General features: G+C 37.7%; 1 protein-coding gene across 1 annotated transcript in view; it reads left to right on the top strand.

Annotated features, from left to right (window-relative positions):
* Positions 1–26,302, top strand: part of SV2C (synaptic vesicle glycoprotein 2C) — an 83,427-nt gene that overhangs the window by 46,308 nt on the left and 10,817 nt on the right. Inside the window, exons 4-10 of the mRNA XM_009327246.1 lie at positions 13,768–13,901; positions 14,058–14,147; positions 18,510–18,620; positions 20,831–20,919; positions 21,289–21,453; positions 24,320–24,453; positions 25,703–25,906. Coding sequence (XP_009325521.1) covers positions 13,768–13,901; positions 14,058–14,147; positions 18,510–18,620; positions 20,831–20,919; positions 21,289–21,453; positions 24,320–24,453; positions 25,703–25,906 — 927 coding nt within the window. The remainder of the gene's footprint in view (positions 1–13,767; positions 13,902–14,057; positions 14,148–18,509; positions 18,621–20,830; positions 20,920–21,288; positions 21,454–24,319; positions 24,454–25,702; positions 25,907–26,302) is intronic.

The following is a 26,302-nucleotide window of genomic DNA, read 5'->3' on the forward strand; positions in this document are numbered from 1 at the left end:
CCTACTAGTCTGCCTTTTCATGGCGGTTCAGAACAAATCCAAGCCATGGCAGCAGCTGTTTTGGAAAAAGCTGAGCCCAAGGCTCCATTTTCTATTACACAGTAGCTTCTGTTCTCTGCAGAAGATCTCTGAATTTGAGATCAGAAGTTGTGCAGTGCAAAGAGAGATGCCAAAGAAGATGGCCTGGGGAAGAGCTACATATGTCTTTTCTCAGTTGTAAAAAGTCCATGAATGCACTAATAAATCTGCAGAATTTTAAATCAATTTTTTTTTAACTTGGAGGAAACATTTGATCCAAATTTTAAAACCAAGAGCAGCTCTTTAATTTTGCCTTCTGCATACAGTTGCTTTTCTGATACATCTTCTGTCTTCAGAATCCATGAATCTATGGATACCTTAACCAATGAAAAATACTGTTTGAGATTTAAAAGAAGTTGGAGCTTATTAAGGTTGAATCTGCATTTGCTATGAGACTGTGTCATGCTGAACAAATGGAATAGATCAGACATAAAGGCACCTACTACATCATGCAACATGTGTTGATCTGTTTTGCATTCCACGAAGAGGCAAAATGATCCCCACTGTGCTGTGCTTCTCCCCATACTTAGTGCACTTCCATTAATCTGGTACTCTACAGGCTGAAGCTATAGGTATACTTTTTAAATCCAAGTTAATTGAAGTGGGTACGAGGCAGTTTTAATGTTAACTTGAGTTATCAACTCCTCCTTGTGAATTGCTCTTCATTTTAAATAATCCTGTGAAATTAGATTATACTGAATGTGTATACTTTTAAAAAATCTTTGTCTTCAGTAACAACAAGAATGACAGAACACAGCAGAATTTAGAACAGCTGCTTATGCAAATCCAGCCAGGAAAGCAAAACAAATCACTTTGTTTATCAGTTTGCTATTTTCTGTGCCCTAATGCAGGGTTTTATATGGTCATTTAAATGTTTATATTTGCAAGCGTTAGAAGCTTAAGTAGCTTTTAGCACATCTACTTAATGAGCACTAAAGATGCTCATTAGTGAGCTTCAGATATAACCTTCTCCTGGGCTCTTTAGTTTGACTGTGAAAGACAAAATATTTTTATTGAGAGGTTCAGTAAAAAACTAACAAGTTGTTTTATGAGCAGAGAAGTTATGAGGCCCAGTTTCCTAGGGGTTTCTGTCAATGTCCCTGTGACCCCTTTCTCTCCAGTCTTCCCCTATATCCCTTACAAGGCACCATGGCAGTACTTTAAGTTTCCCCTTGCTTTTTCCAGATCCCCTTCTGCTATAGTCTCTACAGTTGCCCTTTCTTGTCCCCAGCACCAGTGCAATAAGAAACACTCAGCTTCCCACACCCTCACCATGCTCCCTGCTGCATTACAGCCCTGCTCCGGTCCAGCTGCTGTCAGGGAGGAGGCAGCACGCTTTGGCTTTGGTCAGGCTGGTGCCAGAGCTGATGGATGGCATGGCCACGGTGTGGTCCCAGCCCCCAGCCTGTCCGTAGCATCCCTGAGGGACCGCTGGCTTCTCTTGCCTTTTCCTCTGTCCTCTGATGGGGTCTCTCCCCTCTGCCTGGGCAGTGCATTTCACAGTGCTTTGGAGAATGTGATTATCTTTGAGACTATTTCTTCCTGTCAGGTTTGACTGAAGTAGGTCAATGGCTTTAAATGATGCTGGTGGAGGAACTGACAGACAGGTGAACAGACTGTTGCCATAAACATCACTGTCTAATGCCATAAACATAATTTTCCACAGAAACCTTAGTTTTAATGAAAACTCAGTTTCACACAATGAATTGGCCTTGAGTATAAATTAAGAAAAATTACATCCAAGTTAATGAAGCTGCCTTAGAAGTCTGGCCAGTGGCTGGCCATCAGAAATGTCTGCAGCATCAGGCATAACCCTTGCTTTTCACTTCCAGAAACAAATAAGATGCTAATCTGATGAGATTCATTCTTTGTTCAAATTTTTAATGTCAAAGAGACAAAAAAGGTTTTGATTTTGTGATTGGTCTATAACAGATGAAAAATTCAGGTAATTTGTACAGATGGGCAAAAGAAGAGGTCATTGGTCTTACTCTATGATTATTCAGATACATAAATATATTAATTTCCTCTGGAACATAGTACAAGAGTACAAGTTTGTTGACCATACTTCCATATTTTTTGTCTGGTTTATAAAACTGTCTACTCTGAAGGAGTTAGTGATTGTCCTTTTAGTAAGAGTTTCTTTTCACTTCAATAATATATTCTGTCTGTAGATTGGTTATACAACTGGAATATCATTTTTCAATTTGCAGTGCAGTTGCCTTTAAAATAAAATGAACATAATCAATTGCAGAATGGCATTGGATTTCTTTTTCAGGAAGCTTGTTTATACTTTTCTTCAAAGAAAAATATTAAATGTTACTTTTGAAAATCATGCCTACTTCAGTGAAAGTAATTCAATTATGGTATATTCAGTTATCCATGTGTATCTGAGTATCTGAATACAACATCTGACTATATTCTTTCTGCTCGTATTTATAGAGGAGGGACCTGTAAAAATATATGGGAAAAAACTAATCTACCTCCCCTATGGTGTTTGTCTGCTTAATATTCCCAACATGGCTGTATTTTTACACTTTCCAAAGATGCCAGCAGAAAACAGTATAAAATGAGCAAAGAGAAACAGCAAGATTTGGTAATGAGGGCTCTGGGCTGAGGTTTCAGTTCCTGATCTCCTCAGCTTTGATGCTGGCCAAGGTGAGGAGATGCTGCTTTCTACCACTCTCTGTTCCTCCCTTGCTGTTTGAGTCTGTATTATCTTGTTTCCTTTCTAGTACAGGGGCTATTTGTTTTGGGGCATTGAAAGTTTTGGCCCCCCTCCTAGTTGTTTCCTGAAGGCAGCATCGCCATATAATAAAAAAGTGAGGAATCACAACTAAAGAGATCAAGGTAAGGCTTTTAGATTGTTTTATTTTCCCACAGGAAGCTTATGTATTTCAATCTGATATAAGTATCTGACTCCTTCATGATATCTCGATATTCTAGACTCTGTAAGGAAGTCATGAAGCTTTATAAAGAGAAAAATAGAATATAATTCTCTGTTTATTTAATATATCATATTTTCCTTGTTTGCTTTGATAATTACATTTCAAACACTGCGACTGCCTCTCCGTAGGCAAAATCCACCTCCCCACAACCACCACTTGGATAGCTGTGATAGATTATAACTGAGAGTCATTAGTACTTGATTTGTGAGGGCAAGTAATATTTGTGTTGGAAGTGTTTGACCAAAGTTTGAATCCAGGACTTCTGACCCATGGTTCACAGTATGTACAGAAAAGCTCCATGTATTCAACTGACCAGGTTTGTTTAAGAGACTGCTGTTAGATTAGAAGATGATTATTAGAATGCACATCTGATCTAATTATTAGATCACATAAACTGCCTGTTTAGTCTATCTGTCTCTCTCTCAGTGATAGGATATTGCTCCTTTTTGTTTAAAATTAAAAAAAAAAGATAAGAAGAGATAAATTAAATAGCAAAAAAGAAGATGAGATTTAAATCACAACACTGAAATGCTCATTAAAAAAAGATTTTTCTTGCGAACAAATAAAATATAATAAAGTTAAATTTTGAAAGAGTTTCTTGAATTGCATAGATGCTCTATTGTCACACTGCAGCAGCATGCGAAAGGTAAAATGCACATCACTGGTAAAAAACATGTCCTCTCTGTATTCTTTAGAAAATGTTCCAGCATTCCAATGGTTGTTTTGTTTGTAAAAGTTAAGCTAGATAAATAGGCGCCATTTTCTTTTCATAAACTGCACTGTTTTATTGTGCCTTTTTCTGATTGTCTTTTTTGATTAATTGCTTCTCTTTTCTTCTTCATTGTGAGCCCATCATTTAAATACCCTTAGTCCAGATGCACATAAATCACTGGAAGTCCTGGAGCAGGACAGGAACACTTACATTTAACAGCTGCTGTTAGTAGTGTCTACAACAACTTGTCACACCAAATATAATGCAATTTGTGAGCTCATAGCTATGGCTAGGCCATGGAGGGCACCACACAGAAATATGTAGATCACTGTATCTGTGTTTTGCGTATTGGTAGGACAACAATATAATCAGATTTTGTTGCAGACAAGTGTTTTCTTTCAGACTTGGCTCATAATGACTGCTGCACAGGGCATTTGACAATTTTACATTGTCTACTTATAAAAGTGGATTTTGTCTGCTCTTGATGATTTACTCTTTTTGTACTCTTTAGCACTGTCCAAACAGATGTTTCAAACTTCGTAAGCAAAATATTTTTCAATTCTTAATTAGGTGTAGTACAATAAAGTAGTGGAAACCACTAAGTACGTGTAGGAGACGAGAGGTAGAAATCTTTACAAGAAATCAAAAGTAAGGTCAAACAAAATTTGAAGCACGTTTTAGTGACATTTGATTGCAGAGTCTCAATGTTGACACTGATCATGATATTTTTAAGCTCTGACAGCAGTATCTTTTAACATGTGCTCTCCCCCACTATTTCAGACATTAGTTGCATCTGCTTGATCCGTCATCTCTGGAAAGCATTACATGGCCTTTTCTTCTTAGACTGACGAGCCTGTAAGTTATGATGTTGTCAGAGTCATGGCCAGCAGATTTTACCTCTTTGTTTTGCAGATTGTGAAGTGCCTTCACTGAACAGCTGCACAGAGCCAGACCCAAGTGAGGTCTTTGCAGAACTGCATGAGTATGTAAATCTCTGGGGCCACTGACTCAGTCAGCCAAACAGTCAGATCAATTATGTACCACAGTGCTCGTAATGAGATTTTTTATGGTATCAGCTAAATATTAACCCTTGGTGGCCTATTCTGGGTTGATTTTTTTAATATGTGAGTAATTAGAACATCATCTTTCCAGTTCTTCAGTCTCCATTCCCCTTTGGACTATAATGTAAACTCAGTGTAATTATTGAATAGATCTTGCTTGTATTGGAAAAATACATTTTAATTTTTATGCTCACTTTTTAACTCGTTGTTAAGCTAAGAAGATTCTTAGACCATTATTTGATTCAGTTTTCTTTCCAGATGCTGCCAGCTACTGCTGTGGTTTTCAATAACGAGGATTTCATAAAATGCTTCTAGGCTATATGCCCATAAAAATAATAAAGACAAATCAATCTTTCATCCATAGGCCTTAGTTAGCCATGTAGGACTCTACACATCCATTTGAAAAATGTCTAGTTGTCATTAAATTCAGGAAGGTCACAAACCACTGACCTATTGCACTCCAGCACTACTTTTAATTTTTTCTGAGTCCATAGTATTACAAGGGCATCGGGAAGATTGCAAACGTGTGTATAAAAGAATCTTACATCCAAGCACTTAACAGCAAGCGTTGGTTTCCATAGGACCGAGGAGGGTGCCATATGAGTCCTAATCTCTCTACTTACAAGCACATGTAGGTCTATATCAGATCTTTAACTAAAAGGAGAAAATTTTCCAAATCCAATTTAGGTGCAGAAATGTGTCAAAAGCAGCCATTTATAGGGAAATTAAACATTTGAGCTTTTGATTACAAATCACAGCTCTTTTCAAGTTTTGCATCTGAACCCTGGACAAAATTTGACCTGTGCCCATCTGCATTAACTTCTAGTAGTCTTAGGCAGTTTTCTCTGAAAAAAGGTCATGACTGCACATCAGGGAAGTACAGAACATTCTAGCCTGGAATATGCATTTTTACTTACTTAATTATTTCAATTGCAAGATGGTGTTTCTTGTTTTAAATTTCAGAAATACACAATTAACGTAAGTTTTAAGAGAGTTTTTGCACTGATTTGTATTTTATAAAGTATGAGGTAGAGAGGAAGAAAGCTATTTTGAAGACACCCAAGTAGAATGTTTTAGAAACACTGATTTAAGATCTAAGCAGAAAATTACAGATGTGCCCTGGAAAATGTTCAAAATCTATCCAGGGGCTGTACTGAGTGAGGATACACCCACTTCCCAAGGAGTGTAACGATAGTTGCATTCAGAATGAAGCCACATAGAAGTTATTCAGGCTTGATTTCTGGTAATAGGTGTCTGAAGTCTGGCAAAATGACTCATAACAGAGACAAAACTCTTAATGGTGACCAAAGTGAAGACATTGCAATTCTGTGTTGAAGTGCTTTGAGATTTGCTAGGTTTCCAGCCCTATAGGATAGTTGCATTATGTTTGTATTCAGGATTGCTAAGGTGCAAAATTGGATCCTGCATGGCGGTGGCCAGGTGGAGACATTTACATCAGCATGACATCTTAGCAAAACGCATTTCTATTATTTCTCCCTATTTTGAGAATGGAAAATTCTAAGCAGCCAAAGTTAAACAAACAGAAGTGGAGGGCTGCAAGGTTGTCTCCACTCCTTAGCAGTGACATTCTTTGTTCCTTTCCTGGAAGTGGAACGCTTTGCTATTAGCTCTTATTTTCATGCAGTATCATATTGATGGGTGTAACAAATAGTTTAAATTAGGGGATCAATCTAGGAAAAGCTCACAAAGCTCTGTGTGATGATCCCACATCAGCTGAGCACCTCTCCAGGGCCAAGCAGCTATTGGAGAACAACCCTAATTCCCTTAGGAATGAGGTGCAGGTATAGCAAGAAACCACGTAGAGAGTTTTGTACAAATGTAGTATTTATCCTTTCTGTCTCCCCTCATGGGGTGATGGCTCTGCATTTCTTGTCATAGTCTGTCTTTATGGATTTGAACAGTACAGTCTTCTCCCAAACTCTGTATACTTTGGCTCTGATTTTTCTCTTATTTTCATGCCTCTTCAGTGTTACTGAGATCTTCCAGCACTGAGTTAAGACTTAACCTATGTAAGTATTACTATTCCTGTTTTATAGATAGAGATGCAGCATATAAATACGCAGAAAAACACAATAAAACACTGCAGATTGCCAGTAACTCGCCATGTAATTGGATGATGTTAGGGAGAGTGGTGGCTTGGAGACTGACTAAAGTGAATAAACAAACATGTATACCTCTATGTAAGACAAGTAACTTAAGAGGGAGAGGAATCCTTATCTCCTGTCAGCTGGTTTGCTGCCAGCTAAGTCTTATAGCTGCCATTCAAACCAGAATGCTCCCTGCAAAATGCATTTACCCAAGATCTTTTTTCTTTTTAACATGCTTTTTGTGTATACAGGTAATCATTAAAATTTATTTGTTTCAGTGCTGCTTGGCATGAGTAAAAAGGTTATTTGTCCAGCTCTGTGAAGTGTACAGGAATCCTCTTGTTATCATACCTTTCTCAGTCATATAGTAAGTGCAGAAGAGGCAAACCCAATTCGGAAAATGCCCTAAGCTGCCTCTTTCTACTCTTTGCCACTGTTTGTTACAACTATTGTGTCTTTGGAATAGTCCACTGAACGGGAGAATATGGGGCGAATATGCAGCAAATTTATAACGGTCAATTCAGTTTCAAGTCCTTTCTCCCTGGTTCTGTATAACTTCCCTTCTGCCCTGTAAGACTTCATAAAATGTGAACTGCTAACGAGTGATTTTGCCTTATTCACATCTCTGGTTTATTTAGTTGGCCCAATATCCTTCCCAGTAAAGAAAATTGAAGTGCAAGAATAGCTTCCTTTGTTGAAGTCAAGATACAGACATGCTATTCCCACTAGGCTCAGTACTGACAACAGCTAACTTCAAGTCCCTACATGTATTCACTTTCATCTAGCTAGGACGACAAGTGAGATCCTGATTTCCTAATCATAAATAGACCACTGATTAAACATCCTTTGCCACCTCTAGCATCTGCCAAGATTAGGCAGATGACATGACCGGGCTGTTGGGTGCCTGCAGTTCTCTTATTTGGAATTGCTGCTTTAATTCTCTTACATGATTACATCTGTTCATCTCTTCTGCCATTTCAGAGATTAACTTCTTGCCTGTATTGGCTACTGTGAGTCACAGCATCTTGATACAGCCATATTTTAGGGCCAAATGAAAGTAAAATTTCAGACAGACCATTGCAATCCACGCACACAATGACTTACAAGCTTCCCTTGCCTTTTTTTCCCCCAGCATTGCTAGGATTCTGATTTGAAACTGTTTTTTATGGGTTTTCTATCTGGCCTGTCACAGATATATTAGCGTTTCCATAGCAAGGAAACAAACCTAAAAGCGCTATATTCTGCATGGAATATATGTAAGGTTAAGTGAAAGGCTGACATATCATTACTAAACCTCGAATTTTGGGCATGTATCATACCATATCATTGTCTGAAGTATGGGGATATACAAACTTCCTCCTCAAAGAAAAGTAAAACTGGGCAGTACTATAGCAGGTATTAGAAACATTTTAAAAGTGGATTATTGATGTCACTATTCAGAGGTACTACAGCTGGAGACCTCACCCGGACTACAGTGCTGTGCACTGGATAGAGGAGTTGTGTCTAATGTTATTAGGGTGCACATTATTTTCTATGTGAGGTCAGCCCTGCTTGCAGCTGTCCTGAGGCTTGTCTGAATGGCAGATGATGCGATCGGAGACCTGGTAATCTCAGGTCTTCAGAAGATCAAGGCCAGCACAGGGAAGTGATGGGTGTCAGTGGTTAACAACCCCCTCCTCTGCGAGAGAGGAAATGTGTCTTTAGACAATGCCTTGTTCCTTTTATTCATAGGTTTAAGTGTCAGCAGACCAAGTCTGAGTTTAATGTATTTGTAAAATATATCTGTTTAAGACTATTACTTACTTCTTTCGTTGAACTGTTGATCCTCATGGTTCCCAGGGGCTAATAGCATCAGGTAGAGAGCCAGGCAGATGCAGATGAGAGTTAGAGTGTCTTCTGCAGGCACCTTTGTTAAGACACCTCCATCACGGCCTGCCACACTTCAGCTATTTTATTTCTGGAATCCCTCTGCAGAAATTACCAGCAGCTGACCTGCTGAGCCAGTGGGTTTGTAGAGTATTTAACTGTCTATATAGGCTAAAAATAACACCGCCTTTCCCATGTGATATTATTAATCTAATCACAGGAAAGACAAGCGTTCTACTTTGTGTTACTGGAATTTCGCATTAATACAAGTACAGAATAATTCTGAAAACATGATTTCTGCATTGTTTGGAAATCATGTATTTTGCTCAGTCTTGTAAAAATGTCTGACCGAGCTTCCTCAGCTATATAACTTACCTGAACTACTTTTTTCAGTTTCAGTGATGTTTTACCGTTATTCTAGTTGGTACCACTAAGATATATAGGCTCAAATCCTAGATGTCACTCACAGTTAAACTTGGTAATGACAAGACAGACCAAATATAAGTGCAATAATAACGTGTTTCAGTACTGCCAGCTGCAAAATATTTCCAGTCCTCCTTCTAATTCTGATGTAGCTTAGATTTGGGAAATACTCAACAAAACAACATTATTTAATAGTAGAAGTCTTTCTGCAGAAATTTTTTACTTATTATTTGTATTACGTGCGGTAACAGTGCCACCACATGGCAATTTACAGCAATCACACATCTTAGTTACTGGAAATTTTTCAAATTTAAAACATTAAAAATTGAGTCTACAAAGCTGAGTTCTGACCAAAGATTGTGTGTTAAAACAGAAATAAGAAAAGTTATAAAATCATTGAAAGGATTCTGCAGAAGAATCTATCGAGTCTATGAACTCCTATAAATTCCTTGGCTATCTTTCCCCTCTGACCCTAATTTTAGGGATATTCTTGCATCTACTCCCTCCTTTGATCTATCAAAAGGGAGAAGTTTATGCAAAGTTGGATTTTGACAATTTCTGACGTTGCCATGAATCTAGTGCCTCTGATTCCTACTGAATGACTAACAAAAATTGTTATCAAGAACGGTCTGTCTTTAGCTAACCAGGCTATAAAATCCCTACATTCTGTTAGGCTTTCTTTGACCACATCAGTCTCTTATAAAGGTGTTTCACAACTTTATTCCTCTGGTATTTAGAAATCTTCCCCTTGTCAGCCAGTATTTATAGAGTGCCTGTAAGCACCCATATTTTTCATTGCCCACATTGCACTTTAGTGTAACCCTTATGGATATGTAGAGAGCTATCAAGTTCTCTTTCAGACCTCATTTTGGAAAGTCAAGCAAATCATCCCCATTAGTCTGTTCTCTAGTAACCTAGCCACTGTAAAAGATGATCCTTGTCCTTGAAGATACCACTGTTTATCAGGTAATATACATTTATAAAATTCAGCATAATATAGACAGGTTTACCTCTATATTTATTCAGAAAGTCTATGACAGAAATGCTCTTTTCTCTCCCTTGGAGCAAGAACTTGTTTATAATATCCTTTTAATTTATTACTATTATGGAGCAGATGAAATGCTCTGTTGGAAGGGAAGATTTTGTTGACATTGGATTCAACATATAAATTGGTGATTAGATATAGATTAGCATCTTGTACATTCTGGTTTTGCTCTGCTGTGTGCTGCTGTGTTTCTGTTATCAGTAATTGCCCTGTCTGTGATTCACTTGGCTTTTTCCAGCAGTCAGTAAAGTGAGAGGGTGGCATTCAGCACAAAGGTTGCTGCAGCCGCTTCAGATTCAGTCATTGCGGATTTTACGTTGCTCTACAGCACATCATTCCCAAGATGCATTTGGGCCAAGTGATTTAGTAATTCGTAAAACATTGGGAATTGCCACTGTTTTCAAGATTAATGACTCTCGAATACGACATAGCCGGGGAGCAAGGGTGAAGTTTAGCTCTAGGCTGCTGTGCAGTGCTCTGAAAGCAACCGTGTAGAGCTGCTGTCTTTGCTATTGTGTCATAAATCAGGGAAGGGAGAAGCAAATTGAGTTACAGCCAAGAACACACTTCCATTTGGTTTCAAGACTTATGTACAAGAGGAATGAAAGCCACTTTGTGAGCTTAATTCAGAGCTACTCTAATGGCTCCATTTTCCAGATTAGCTCATGACCTAGGAAAATGGGATGTGTTAAATGTAAGAATAAATCTAAACTTGCTCTGCCTTCAAAATATAGGTGTGTTCTGCTGATCTAGTGCTGGTGCTGGAATAGACAGGAGAGCAGCCTCAAGAAAGCTGTGTTGCAGCTGGCTTTTTTTCTACCAATTGCTTCTTATAATCCTGACATTCACTATTATCATTAATTCAGCAGATATGTTGAATCACAAGATAAATTGCAGCAGCTGATACAATACATGCAGAAAAAGATGGAATAAGAGCAATAAAAAACACAATGAACATTTCACTTGACATGCCCCCCAGATATTTTGAGGAGTAAAAAAGATGTTTTGCAGGTTGTCAGGATGACAGCAGGATGAACAGTGCACTCGTTGCTTTTAATTGTGTAGCATGGTTCACTTACATTAATAAATGACACCTTAAAATAAATTATCATCACCAGCGTTTTCCAGGACTGGATACAGAGCACAAGATGTTGCTGTTGTTTTGTAACAGGTATAAAGCCAGGTTGATTTCATTTACCACAGAAGTGCCCTTTTTGCAGCTCAGTCTCATAAAACATAAACCAGAGCAGTGAATAGCAGATTGTCTAAATGTACCAGTGGCTCTGTGTATTTCTGGGACAGTTTCTAATGACAACAAGAGCCAGTACCCTGACCGTGCTGCTCTGAGAGATGAAGCCCCCCATCCTGTGCTGCGTTCCCCATGGCACTAGCAGTTGCACAGCTGCCCAGCAAGTCAGATTAGCTCGCTGTTCAGACCAAAAATTAACTTAACCAAAAGGAAATAATTTTGTGAGTTCTGTATCAGGTGATTTTGTACCATAGTTTAGAGTATATAATGAAGAATATTAATCTAATGATTACAATAGAATGTGTACACAATACCCAAAACACAGGTATGGTTTCTAATTGCCTTATTAACTCACTGTAAACCTTTCCTTCTTTATTTCCTTCCCTTTCCAATTTAGATGTAAAGTATGCCCATATTATTTAAGATTTGGAGTTCCAAAAGATCAAAAGTTGACATTTTCCAAAAATCAGTAAAAAGTAAATTTTAATATACTTTTACATGCTTTTTTGTTTGTATTGTTTAATCTTAAATTTTCATTCCAAGTTTTATTTTGGAATAAAATTTAATATTAAATTTTAGACAGCCTCTTTTTGTTGGAGGGAACTGTGGAGGGGGAAGGTATGTTTATCTGGAGACTTACTTAAAAAAAGTAAGCTCATTGCCAACACTGTCATTGATTTTACCTCTGTCTTCCTGGGCTAAAGATGGCAGAGCTAAATGAGGCTGTAGAGCAAGCTGAAATAATTTCAGAAACACAGCAAGTTTGTAGGAGACGAGAAAAACAGGTTCCCAAGTCCGCAGATCAAAATGTTTCACAGAGCTGTTGATAAAGGGCAAAAATAAATTATGGGTTGACTGTATTTTTTGTATGGTAACATGCAGGTACTTTAATATGAGAAGGGACTTTTTTTCCAAGAATGTATTTATCATCCACAGCATGAGATCTTTAAATTCCAAAATACAGTATACATTTAACAGATAAATACCTTCTTTGAAGAACTATTTAATAGGCCAATTGATACCATGTTGTACCAGTTGTTTACCGACATCCAGACAGATTTAATTAACCATGTTTTTTGTCTAGAAAAATCAGTTAGCAAAGAAATATATCAGATTAATCTGGCGTCAGCTCTTTCATTAGCCAGGATTCCATTTTCTTCCAGTAACCTCTTCTGTCCTTTATCATTACTCTTATCTTCTACTCATCTTTTAATAAGTTACCCTTGAAAAATTTACTTGAAAATTTCTGCTGTATTGAAGCCAAACTGAAAGGCCAGATAGTTACCCTGATAATATTTTTCTCTTTCTTAAGAGAAATTCTTAGGTTTCTTACAATTCTAGCATTTCAATAATCCAGTCATAATATACCAAACAATCAATATTTATTAAAAAGCTGGACTACCAGCCCTGCAGTATCACACAGAGGTTTTCCAGTATTTCCTTTTGTGTTCTTCTCAGTATATTTTAACAATGGCTTCTACAGCATGTTATTAGTCAGCACTCAGATGTATCTTAAAATCAATTTTTCAGATGAGGAGAGTTGTTTTCCTGTTGTTCTTTTTTCTTAATTTCTTTATATAATCATAAATTCTTTCTCTACTTCAATGTTAAGGTTGCTCATCTCAGATAGAAGTTTAAATACTGAGTATTTTTTCCTGTGCCTTTAGTTATGGGGCAGGGGGGACGAGTGTCACTTCACTTTTAACAAAATTTAAGGAGTGGTATAGTGCTCTGGAACAAGATGGAATCAGAAGTTAAGCACTGTAAATGCTTTATGTGTTGCACCATATTACATTAGGAGACTCTTATTAAGAGTATTAAAATTAACTCTTTGTAGAAAAAGTTAATAATAATAAGGAAGGCTGTACAATTCCATAAAATGTATCATCTGAGTGTAGAATTTTAATTCTCCCTTCTTCCAGTATTCACAGAAAACTATTCCTTTGTATATGTATTCTTATGTGATGCTGTCCCTGTTTGGTTCACGTAACTACCTTCATGCAGATTTTGCTAAGAGACTTGAAAGAGGCTTCTTCATCCCTGTGTGAGGAAGTCTCCCACCCTGCATAATACGGCCATTTTCCAGCATGACTAGTTACATACAAAAGGCTGAAATTCATAGTGTAAGATTATTTGTGAAATCATCGATGTTTGTGGAAATAGAAGAGATCAGTCAGGCTTCATTTAATACAGGTATCATTTTGCAGCTCCAAGAAGCTGCAGACTCACACGTACAATACTCCTTATTTCTCTACATTTTGTGAATTTCTGCTTTCATAGGATGGAGTTTCAGCATGGGCTCTGCCTACCAGTTCCACAGCTGGCGAGTATTTGTGATCGTCTGCGCGCTGCCCTGTGTCTCTTCCGTGGTAGCCCTCACCTTTATGCCAGAAAGCCCGCGGTTCTTGCTGGAGGTATAACTTTCCAAATGGTTTTCAGATTCCAGTCAAAATTATGTCTGTGTTTACATCATGACCTCTATATAACAGGCATTAAAATTGTTCAGTGACTATAGTAAATATCTTCATCCATACGTATGTTTTGTTTAAATGTTTCGATCAAACGTTTAGGTTGGAAAACATGATGAAGCTTGGATGATACTCAAGCAAATTCATGACACAAACATGCGAGCTCGTGGTCAGCCTGAGAAAGTCTTCACAGTGAGTATTGCTTTTAAAGCTAATCGCTTAGCACATCAGCAAGCTTGCTGGCTGGCAAAGTCTGGAGGGCTTGAGCAATCAATATTAATACTCTGCATGACAAAGCCAATCATTTGCACTCTAAATACCTAAATATAAGAAGCAAATTCCCACTGAAATTGTTATATATACAACAGATCTTAAGATATCAGCCTTTAGCCAACATATTCTTAAGTGTATGAACCCACAGTGTGATAATTTTCTGGTGTACCAAGATACTTAATAGACTCCATATGTGTTTTATTTACTAAGTTTACTTCACTCTTAATAATAACAGTCCAAATTAGTTTGCTGTTGTGTCTTTAAAGCATTTGAAATTATTTTATTCATTTTTATCGGCTAAAATAATAATTTTTAAAAAATTCATTTCCACTTCTGTGAAATAGTAATTTCAGACATTTAACTTTCTCAAAATATCTTGGAAGCTCACGTGTAGCTTGTTGACTTGCAGGTCTAACAATAAAGCCATATTCGAAGTCTTGACGGGTTGTATCTATTTGGAGAAGAAATTGGTAATTCAGATGTGGGACTTTTTTATGGCATCTTCCTTATTTATGAAGAATACACACAACAATTTTGTCTTCCTGGATACAGTAGGACCAAACAGCAGAAGGCATTTTCTTGCTTTGAAATCCAGTCAGCCTTTCCAGCTTGTGCTGTGCCGTAGGAGTGCTGGCACTCTGCTCCCTCTCAGAGCCATGTGTGGGACGTTTTTCCTCTTCCAGAGGCTTTCTTCTTACTTTAATGCACATATAACTCAATTAAGAAATCCACTTAAAGGTTCTGCATTTACAGGCAGTCTCAAGGAATGACCATCTGACCATATAACTTTATTCCATTGAGACTTGCAGTTTATTGCCTTGAATGTAGTTTCCGTTGCCTCCATTTAATTTTTTCCACAAAGAAGCTCAAGAACTCCTACATTTAGCCTGAAAGAAGGCTGGTTAGCATATCTATCATATTAAATCCACATTTATTGATACACTGGTGACCTACCCCTAATCCCATCAAACCTAATATTTTATTTTCTGATTTCATTTACAAGTAAAGGGATTTGCCTAACACTGCACAGCTAGGGTGTAATTTCACAATTGGCTTTTGCTGATCTGAGCTGCTTTCAGACAGAGTATGCCTGCCCCTGGTCACTCTTTGTTTTTCTTCTGCCAGCGTTGATATTCATTGACTGATTGCACAGTCAGCCATAGCACAGAGCCTGTCCCCCTACGGTGTTGGTTTAGGCATGAGGAAGAAGACAGAAATGTGCTGGGACAAAAGGTGGGAGGAAGGATCAGCTACAGTCTCACATCAGTTTGACGTAATCGTAATCATGTCCTAAAGCAGCCGTGGAGAAGAAAACAAAGCACATGCTTCTTGTTTCCAGTTCTTGTGATCTAACAAGTCTTTCTCTCTACGGTTGTTAAAATGTGACACTGAACCATGTTGAACTCAGCATTTTATTTATAGCTGGTTTTGTTAATTGGTTAGCCATGAATAAGGCATGAATAAGGAAAACCCACCACTTTATTGGGACTTTTGCCAGTTTCTGCCATGAACATTGGGAAAACTCAACTCCAGATATTGAGGAGTTGAAGCATTAGAAACACTGTACTGTACGTCAAGGTTACACATGTATAGAAGTCTCTATTTTTAGCTTACCTTAATACGATTAGAAAATGCATCATCGTCTCCTCATTGGACCATATTAGCACTTCATCTTATAAAACCCAGAAAGCAAAGAACTTATGCATAATTTGGTTGGGACATCCTTTTAGTCTCTCTTTTTTTTTAATATAAGTTAGTCCTGGATATTGTGAGATTTTGTCTCAGTAATTTATTCACACAGCTCTCCTAAACCCCATTGCTTCACCCAGCACCATTTTATGACTTACACATTACTCTTTTCCCCCACTTCGTGTCACTAGTTACACCAGATACACTTTGATAGTATGTTTTCTAACTCTACAGCTGATGTAACTTTTTCTCCATTACTGCTGTAGTTTTAGTGTGCTTTCCTTTTATATGTTTTCATAACAATATTGATGTCATCTGTTCCTAGAAGCTTTTTTCACAAGTCACATTTATTTTTGTTACTCATATTATTGAGGATTTTATCTTCAGGCCTTTAGAACAGGGAAGGCATCAACTGATGAACAGTTGGTTTTAGAGTTAGAAACTCCAAAATGGATGTATTCTAGTTACTGACTGTGGAGGTGGTGGCTCTTAATACTTTTGAAAATCTCTCCTGAGAGCAGTGACACTACCAGAGACAGTAGTAAGTTGATAGTATCTTCTATTATGGGACTAACCAAGCTAAACATTTATGTACATGCTTAATTACTCTCCTGGGTCCTTAAAATACACATTCATTGGATCTGTTGGTTTAAATGTTTAAGTAAAAAAAAAAAATCTTTGTATCTTTAAAACCAAAATTCTCTCCACTCTTCCATTCCTATGTATTAATTAATCTTTTTTTCTGCAAACATTTTCCTTCACAGCATGTCTTGATTTTGTAAAATTTAAAACATTGCATATTTCTAGCCATTTCTTTTAAACAGAAGTTCCATTTTCATTAAAATAGGTATTCTTTATTGTTTTTTCTTTCATTCTTCATATACTGACAGCTGAATTTGCACGGTCCAGATGGACCATTGTCCTGATTCAATAGGACTTTTCTTATGTTAAAGAACCATCAAGACCAGGGGCTTTTTGTCCCCAGTCACATACAATGGTCCTAGGATATATACATGTTTCCCCAACCTCCACAGCTCCAAATGAGCCAGGTGGCCAGGATGGCGACAAGGCTGCCCCTGAGCCTACAAGAGTGGTACTGGTTTATAAATAGTGTGATTCAAAACGCATGCCCTTTCTGCCCGGAGGTGTGGCATGTAAGGTTGTCTGTATGTACAAGGTCTTAAATAATCTCAGAGGACTCCACTCAGTCTTTTCTATAGCGTGTTTCATAAAAGCAGTTTAAGAAAAGCTTAAAATCAATGGAATGATGCAGACAGGATTACTGCTGTTGGAAGAGGCATGACAAGAAGGGTACAGGCTTTTGATATAGTCATGGTTTGGCAAGACAGTGTGCTGCAGTATTTCAGAAATGAGGGTGGTTATAGCTAAAACAGCTTAGTGGGCTTTTGTTTTTGTTCACTGGATGAGGCTGCTGGTGCATCTTAAACAGCGTACCTCTGTAAAAGCAGTAAGCTGAAAACTAGAGCTTTACCATCAATACTGCTATTCCCTGATGTCCTGTAATCCACTCTGATATTTCTGTGGGTGGTGCTGTCCTCATTCTGTTAAGAAGAAACACAAGCTATTGCTACCTTCAGAAACTGCAGGCAAACATTGAACACTCAGTCTGTTGCACTCTCCCTCCTTATATGTCAGTTCCTTTCCCTATTTTATTTATTTCTTTCCATTCTCTATTTGTCTTATTTTTAAATAAACTGTGGATGAATACACTGCCTTTTGTGATATCGCTATGAATCTGGGACCAGAGTGGAAGCCAAAACCAAAACCATACAATGGTATAAGTTTGTCGGTCCTGTGTCTGGAAAGACCATGTAACACATTCTTGTTCTGCTACACAGGAAAGTGCAAATGAAAATTAGCATTGTAGGCAACATCACATTTTCTGTCACTGGTAAATCTGTATTTTTCCCTGATGTCTGTTTATCTCATTTCACTTTAGATGAAGTAGATGATTGCTCATAACAGCAATAACATGTGTGGTTCCAGATCATTTCACCTAACTTTTTCTTTCTTCATTAAAAAGGATAGTCAAAGTCAACATCCAAAAGACAAAGAGAGTTCCCTGTCTAACACTAAAGGAAATAAGAATAAAAGAAAAATGTTATTCAACTATTAATTCTTGACATTTCAACTACTTCTATTTTCATTACTGTACCTTTAATCCATAGACTTTCAAGAATGTTGTGATAGCAAGTCAGAAACAACTTGATAGCAAATCCTGGACAAGGTTAACTGAGGGTTTAAATAATGTTTTATCCTTTGTGGCATTAGGGGTATGTACAGCAACACTCTAGCAGAACCTGACAGTAACGTTTGTTTCATTCAGAGGAAATGGGTTTCCTGCATACTTTGAATTTAGAGCTTTTCCAATACAGTTGCATCCATAACGAACTTTGGCATTATAGTGTGCTACTGTTCCTTTATATTTCTCAAGCACTTCTAGTGTAGACACAGGTTTAATATCTGCTCATTTTTAGTTTATGGGGTTTATTAAAACCTTCCAATACTCCTCAACAGGCAGTTAATGATTCAAGAAAATGCAAATATTTGCTGTTCTATTTTTATTTCTAGGTTAACAGGATCAAAACTCCAAAGCAGATAGATGAGCTCATAGAAATAGAGAGCGATACAGGAACTTGGTACAGGAGGTGTTTTGTTAGAATTCGCACAGAACTATATGGTGTAAGTAACAACATCTCTGTTCGTTCTGTAATCACCTTTCATGTTTTTAATTAGCCTTCAGAAATGGGGTGGGTTGGTTGAGCTCATGCTGGTGATAGCTGCAATGCTACATTTTCCATGCAACTGAGAGATTCAGGAACCAGCATAAGGTTCTGGTTTCCTGACCCAGAAGAGGCGCAGGTGAATCACAGAGGTTGGTCCCAACTTCTGAGGAGGAAAATGCTGCACTGGTCTTCACACAAGTGATGGCTAATAGTTACATAGCCATATTCCCACGCACCACAATATAATATGTACTGGGAATGCATATCAATATATACCTATGGAAAGAGGTGACACATGATGAGATGAAAAATTATCAGCAGGAAAAAAAATACTTGCAAATGGTAAAATCGTGAATAAACTGTGTAAATGAATATCAATAAAACCTTTTTAAGGCATTATATCTGCATGTATTTTTAGGCATGTCAAATGTTTTACCAGGAAACTACATTAAAGCTATTTCAGAGAGTTCAATACAAGCTCACTGGGACTGTGCTCCATATCCTTTTTTACTTTTTTGCAAAACCAAAATTATGCAGTATCTTTGAACCTTGTAATGAAAATTGAGAAAAGACTTATTAATTAAAAAAAAAAAGTCAAAAATATTCACAGCTGTTAAAAATCCGGCATCTTAAAGCTCTCCAGAGCTATGACGAAGTGTTATAAACCAAGATTTGTCACAAAATTGCTTTGCTTGGAAAAATGGCATTTTCCCTATGGAAAAAAAAAAAATCCAGAAAGTGTCTACTTTTATAATTATTTGTCCAAAAATTGAGTAGTTGAATACTGAAATGTTATAATTTGGCCTTCTTACTAAACCAGCTTTAAAGGAGTTGCAGCTTGGTTGTCTCACATCCTTGTTATCTCACTGGACTAGCCCCTGGATCAGAGCACCTTCCCTGTTGCATGATGTGTGCTGAAACCTCCTAGGACAGACTGCCTCTTCAAAAGGAGAAGATCATCATGAGATGAGAGAGAGAGAGAGCAATATATCATTCTCAGTCAGCTCTGCTGTAGCGTCTCTGATGTGGGGGTAGTCCCAGCTTTTCCTCATATAGCTGAAGTACCAATTTCTGTGATAGGTTATGATAGATCAGACTCTGAGTGTGTATGTTGAATTATGGAATATAGTTTGTCTAAACTTAAAGCAGTGTAATACTGGGAAGTGAGAAGAAAACATTTTTTACAAGATCTCTGGTTTATTTGAGATAGTGCAATGAAGCTGCCTAGAGATTAGGAAAGTTCGAAGTGATCAGAGCAGGGGGGAATTAACGGATACAGTCCACACTGGTGCATAAAAAATTTGATGTGAGCCAGCAATGTGCGCTCGCAGCCCAGAAGGCCAATCGTATCCTGGGCTGCATAACAAGAAGCGTGGCCAGCAGGTCGAGGGAGGTGATTCTGCCCCTCTACTCTGCTCTGGGGAGACCCCACCTGCAGTACTGCGTCCAGCTCTGGAGCCCTCAGCACAGGAAAGATGTGGACCTGTTGGAGCGAGTCCAGAGGAGGGTCACAAAAATGATCAGAGGGGTGGAACACGTCTCCTGTGAGGAAAGGCTGAGAGAGTTGGGGTTGTTCAGCCTGGAGAAGAGAAGGCTCTGGGGAGACCTTATTGCGGCCTTTCTATACATAAAGGGGGCTTATAAGAGACAGAGAGAGACTTTTTACCAAGACCTGTAGTGACGGGAGAAGGGATAACAGTTTTAAACTGAAAGAGGATAGATTTAGATTGGACATTAGGAAGAAAATTTTTACGCTGAGGGTGGTGAAACACTGGAACAGGTTGCCCAGAGAGGTTCTGGGTGCCCCATCCCTGGAAGCGTTCAAGGTCAGATTAGATAGGGCTTTGAGCAGCCTGATCTAGTGGAAGATGTCCCTGCCCATGGAATGGGGGTTGGACTAGGCGATCTTTACAGGTCCCTTCGAATCCAAACCATTCTATGATTCTATGAAAAGAAGATGGAAAGTCACAGAACATGCATAAGCTGGATATAGCTGGAGATGAACATACTTGTATGGGAAGTGCAGCTGTGACCAGTATCAAAGAGCTGATCTGCCCTCTCTGATGGCCTGAAGAAGCAAGCAAATCAGAATAAAAAAGCTTCTATCATTTAGTAAAATTGTTCAAAATATGATTTAAAATAAATATATTTCCTAATGATTTACAGATTTGGTTGACGTTTATGAGATGCTTCAACTACCCAGTGAAGGACAATACGATCAAACTTACAGCTGTATGGTTCACCCTGTCTTTTGGGTAAGAGTGCTTGAGATCTTAAACCATTTTGATAGACTTGACAGACAGAAGAATAATCTGCATGCAATTCTCTGTCACTATAATTATCCTTTTTATTCAGAAAGGTTTTATTCAGTATCTTTCCACAAAATGTTGTATTTATCGGTTAGTCTGTTCTTAGTTGCAAGCCTGACTCATCAAGAATATCTGCTTCACAAAACTGGCATCTTCTGGTGTCAGAATCTTTCAAAATTTTTATTTTATGGAGAATTTTATTATGATGGAGCAACTGCTCCATCATGTAAGCAGTCAAGGGAGCTGCTCATCCTCACCTCACACAGATTTCCGAACAAGTAAGACTGGTGACTGAGCTTTTTCTGTTTTTCACAGCTACTACGGCTTATCGGTCTGGTTTCCCGATGTCATTAAACATCTGCAGTCAGATGAGTATGCATCCCGAGTGAAACATTTCCACAATGAGGAGGTTTCACATTTCGTCTTCAACTTCACATTGGAAAATCAGATTCACAGCAATGGACAATACATCAATGACAGGTTTAGACATTTCCTAATACCCTGACTTGGCTGGAATAAACAAATGCATGTTTTAAAGCATGTCCTAATAATCAAATATTTTTCTCCATTAGCTAATGATAGATGGGTTTGTTACTTTTCAGTGGGAATTTATTTCTGTTCTTAATTTCTTATGACTCGTGGAGCATGGGGAGAAGTGGACCTGTACATGCCCTGCTGGTTCCTGTATGAGGATCCCGCATGCAAACCCAGCTTCCTTGTCATCCTGAAAAACAGACCGAAAAGCCTAAGTTAATGATACTTCCTTTCACATTGGGATTCAAAGGTTTTCAGACCCAAAACATGCAGCATATTGTAAGGGGGCTGGGGAAGGACGTACTTTGATCTCTGTTGCTGGTTCTTTTCTTATATCAATGAAAGGTGCTTCAGTGAAAATGCTGAACATTGAGAGGTTAGGATCTTATCACAAAAAAATAAAAGCTAAACATTACTGTAAATCAATAAAAAATACGAACAGCTCTGAAATGGGAAACAACACATTGGCAATGCCTTTTGTGTTTTTTAACTGAATCCAAACATATTAAGGCTCTATCTGGACTTTACAGATAACTACGTAACTTAGGGGAAAATTAAACACAGCTGTTTTAGGTATCTGGTTTCTCTTAAGAAATATACAGAACAACCATGTGAATGGTCCTGGATGTCATGGTGCTAAGTAATTATTATTTCCATAGGAAAATCTGTATCTAAGTGAAGAAAATTAGTTATTTTAGTAATATGGGGCTTTTAAAATTATTTTTATAAGAACTTGAGTTTTGACACAGTTAAAGATTTATGCATTGCAGACAGAAAATGTCAGTTATCTCATTTTTAAACTAGCCATAGCTTCCCAGTTACGCTCCTTTCCAGGAGGTAGATGTTCTCCTAAAAGCAAAGAACTATTTACTGTCAGTAACTGACAGCACTCTGTCAACCGAGGTCTTATCAATTTGAACTGAAAATTCTTGTAAAACACTAAATTCTAACATTAGTCTACTCTAAACCACTAACTTATTCTTTCAGATGCGCAAATTTAATAGGTTTCTGACAGTTATTTGAGAGTCACCAAACATTTTCCACAGAAGTATGAACTCATCAGATCTTCTTCTTCCACAAACTTTTCAATACTCCCCTCACCCTCAACCTAAATATTTCCTTCATGTTCTTTCTTAACTAGAAGATCCATCAATACTTGACTTTTTGCTTCATTACATTTCTGTTGGGTTTTAATTCAAATCATCGCAACACCAATTTTAATATAGTCACAACATGTTTCCTGTCCAAAGGTAAAAATTGCATCAGAAGAATGAAGGACACGTAGTCTGTTATTTCTGTTCCAACTGACTAATCTAATTTCTAAACTTTCTTTGTTCTTCTCTGGAATTAAGCTACATTTTCAAATGGAAAGTGCTATATGAAAAATGATAATGAGTTGAAACTGAATGCCAGCCTGATTTTAATCAGAGTCTGTCACAAATGATAAATGATATAGTAACTAAAACTAATGGGCTGAAAACACCATTCTTGTGACCAATAAACAAAGAGAATTCATTAGCTAGTAAGTCTTTTCCTGTGATAAACACAATTAGCTTTTGCTCTCCTTTCTCATAAAGATGTGATTCCAACAGCTTCATTGGCGAGAGAGTTTAATTTCTACTATTTCGTAGGCAGCATATTTTGGGTGCTCCTATTCCTGCTAAAAAACTTGTAATAAAAAAAATACTTAGCTAGTCACACCAGGTTTAATTAGAGCAGAGCCAGGTCTGTGTTTGGAAGGCTTTGCCATTTTAACAGTTCTTACTGCCATACAACAATTAAAGAACTGCTTTTCAAACTGTTGCCCCTATAGGTGAAGTCTGCCAGCAAAACTGCCCTTTTTTAGTTGTAGCTTTTTCCACACCTTCACGTGAAATAAAAGACATCACAAAAATGATGATGTATTGCTACATCTGTCTTTTTTTTGTTAGCATAATGACGTTATTTGGTAGAATTATCCTAAAAAAGGCTTACAGCGTTGTTTTAGTCTAGTAAAATTGAGGTAGAAAGTTACTGCTACTAATACACCTCGTCATTGACTTTTTCTATTAATGACTTGATTGACAGTCATGATTAAAGACCTAGGAGTTAAATGAGTGTCAGTAGGAAGGAGGATGTTCAGAAATAAGAAAAACTACGACAATTTGTTTATACCTGTTTTATGTACACAGTAATTGCAATTGCATCTACAGACACAGGAGTAACAAACATATACTTTCAATTAGATATCTGGCTGTATAACTGGCAATGTAATTGTTGTGTTCATGTTAATCCATTTTGTGAAACCAGATTTTAACACTTGGACCAGTATGTTTTGCACTTGAGCCTGGCACGGTGCCCAGTGTGTTCATCTGGAGAAATAAAGATTCTTTAAAAAATTCTTTCTTTCCAGCTTGTTGGTACCAGCAGGTGCTCATTTGTTCCAAGAGACTGAGTTTCTGGAGCATGATCTCCCAATTTCCGACTGTAATGTCAAATTACATGTAATAATGATTTTACAAGGCTATTCCATGAATGTCATGACATTGATTTTGGTTGATGGTTAAGGACAAGTAATAACAGAAATATTATCAAAGAAATTGTATTACCAGTTGTGGACGGTAGCTATGTGGAGCTATTTGTCTTATTAATGCTTTTTCTGAACGATAGTATTCTAAAATCAGCTAATCATTAATTACGTCTTCAGAATGCCTTTAAGGAATCACTGTTTCTGGGGTTGAGATTTTTTAGACCTGTATAGCTGCACCAGCTTGACCTGTTGCTCTTTCTAACCTATGAAGGTAGACTGACAGAAATTATTTGTATTGGGCAGGTTTATTATGATGAAGTTTAAATCAGTAACCTTTGAAGATTCACTTTTTAAGAACTGTGTGTTTGAAGACATTACTTCACTGAACACATACTTCAGAAACTGTACTTTCGTGAATACAACCTTCTACAACACAGGTATTATGAGAAAAAACCCTAAACATCCATTATTCAGCTGCATGTTCTCATCTTGTGTTTATAACTTCTGGATTTCTAATAAGGCATACAAGGAGCCTTCTTGTAGGGAATAAAAAGCTATAAAAAGCAACACGCCTCCAGAATGTTATAACAGAACAGTGAAAGGATCACACCCACACTAGAGATACCGCAGGCCTTAATATTGAATCAGATAATAAACATCTCTTTGATTGTAATCATCTCTAAAGAGATTCAGTCTGGAGAAGAGAAAATTTACTTACTGCTTTACTGGTAGCTTTAACTAGTGTATTTTTATTTAGTCTAAACGGGACTCGTGAAATATTATGTTCATTGTGCTTGCTGTGGCATGGGAATCTGAGTTCAGGATTCAAACTACCTTCCACTCTCCTAAGTATTCTAACAAAAATAGGAATGCATATTTTCATATGTTTAAACAGAAGACTTTTTTTTTTCAGTTTAATAAAACATAACTGAAAGTAGAACATGGCCAACTAAGCTTGTTGGAAAGATGGGGCACTTCTTAGCATTTTCCTGTAACTCCAGCAATCATATTAATAACAGAGTTAGGTTTCGGAGCAAGCAACACCCAGCTTGCTTTGCGTGGTGTGGAAGGAAGGTATTCTTGATTCAGGGTTATAAGGCTGACAGGAGGAACAGAAAGAAAGTAGAAGTATGGGGAGAGATCTCCAAAATTGTAGTGGAAGAAGAATGGCCTGAATGGTTGTATGTAGTAACTCATCCATGTTCGAGCTGAAGACCACGAGGCCTTCTCAGAAATGAAAATTAGTTTAATCTGAATTCTGTAGGAATGTTTCGCTTTAAAGGAAGTCAAACCAAACTGCGCACAATCAGCAGTCTCATCTGAAAGGCTGTCTGGTGTGGAAATGGAAGGTCTGATACCTAGCAAGATGGAGTGATAGAAGTTTGCAAATACCTGGTGCTTTTTATGCAAGACCAGCTGGTGCTGAAAAGCCTTAACCAAATACAGTCCAAGCAGAGCTGAAATACATTAATATAACTTGCCTAATTCCAGGCCTTAGTTGCTCTTTTTCATGAGCTTTTCATGATAAACAGGTATCAAAATTAACAGCAATTACTAGTCCCATTATAAGAAGCAGTGAAACCTCCGAGTTGTCATTAAAGTTGCCTAAACTTGAAATGTTTTTAAACAAAAGCCGCACATGGAGTTGGCTGTTAGCTGAAATGTTTCTTTTTCTTCTTTCCACAGATCTTGAGCAATATAAATTTGTTAACAGCGAATTGATAAATTGCACATTTTTCCACATCAGGACAGGATGCCAGATTTCTTTCGATGACGACTACAGTGCCTACTGGATTTACTTTGTTAATTTCCTGGGAACTTTGGCAGTGTTACCAGGGAATATTGTGTCTGCTCTCCTGATGGATAGAATTGGACGGTTAACAATGCTAGGTAGGGGCTTCACTTTAAAATGGGGAACACCACCAAAACCTAAAGATTTCCCAATAAAGTAACATGTTCTCTTTTTAAAGGATTTTGTTCAGAGAGATGCAAAACATTCCTTCTGCAGACACTTCGTTTATGTGGCATCATGAGTGTCATTTTAGAAAGCCCCCAATTTATAAACACTAGGAACAAAGGGTTCTGTAACCAGTTCTGCTAGGCCACATTATCAGTCATTGCTCTTCCATGCTGATATTACAAGACCGTTATTTAGGCATTTGGGATGAGATTTTGGAGAGTGCTGACCATTGGCTTGTTTTTGCTTCAGCTGAAAGGAAAGCGAGATGTGCACAGGTGACCCTAGCTAGTGGAGCAGCTCCTCGGAAGGGCCAGCAATCCCTTGCC

Source organism: Pygoscelis adeliae, unplaced genomic scaffold (genome assembly GCF_000699105.1).
Source record: "Pygoscelis adeliae isolate BGI_AS28 unplaced genomic scaffold, ASM69910v1 Scaffold26, whole genome shotgun sequence".
Classification (NCBI taxonomy): domain Eukaryota; kingdom Metazoa; phylum Chordata; class Aves; order Sphenisciformes; family Spheniscidae; genus Pygoscelis; species Pygoscelis adeliae.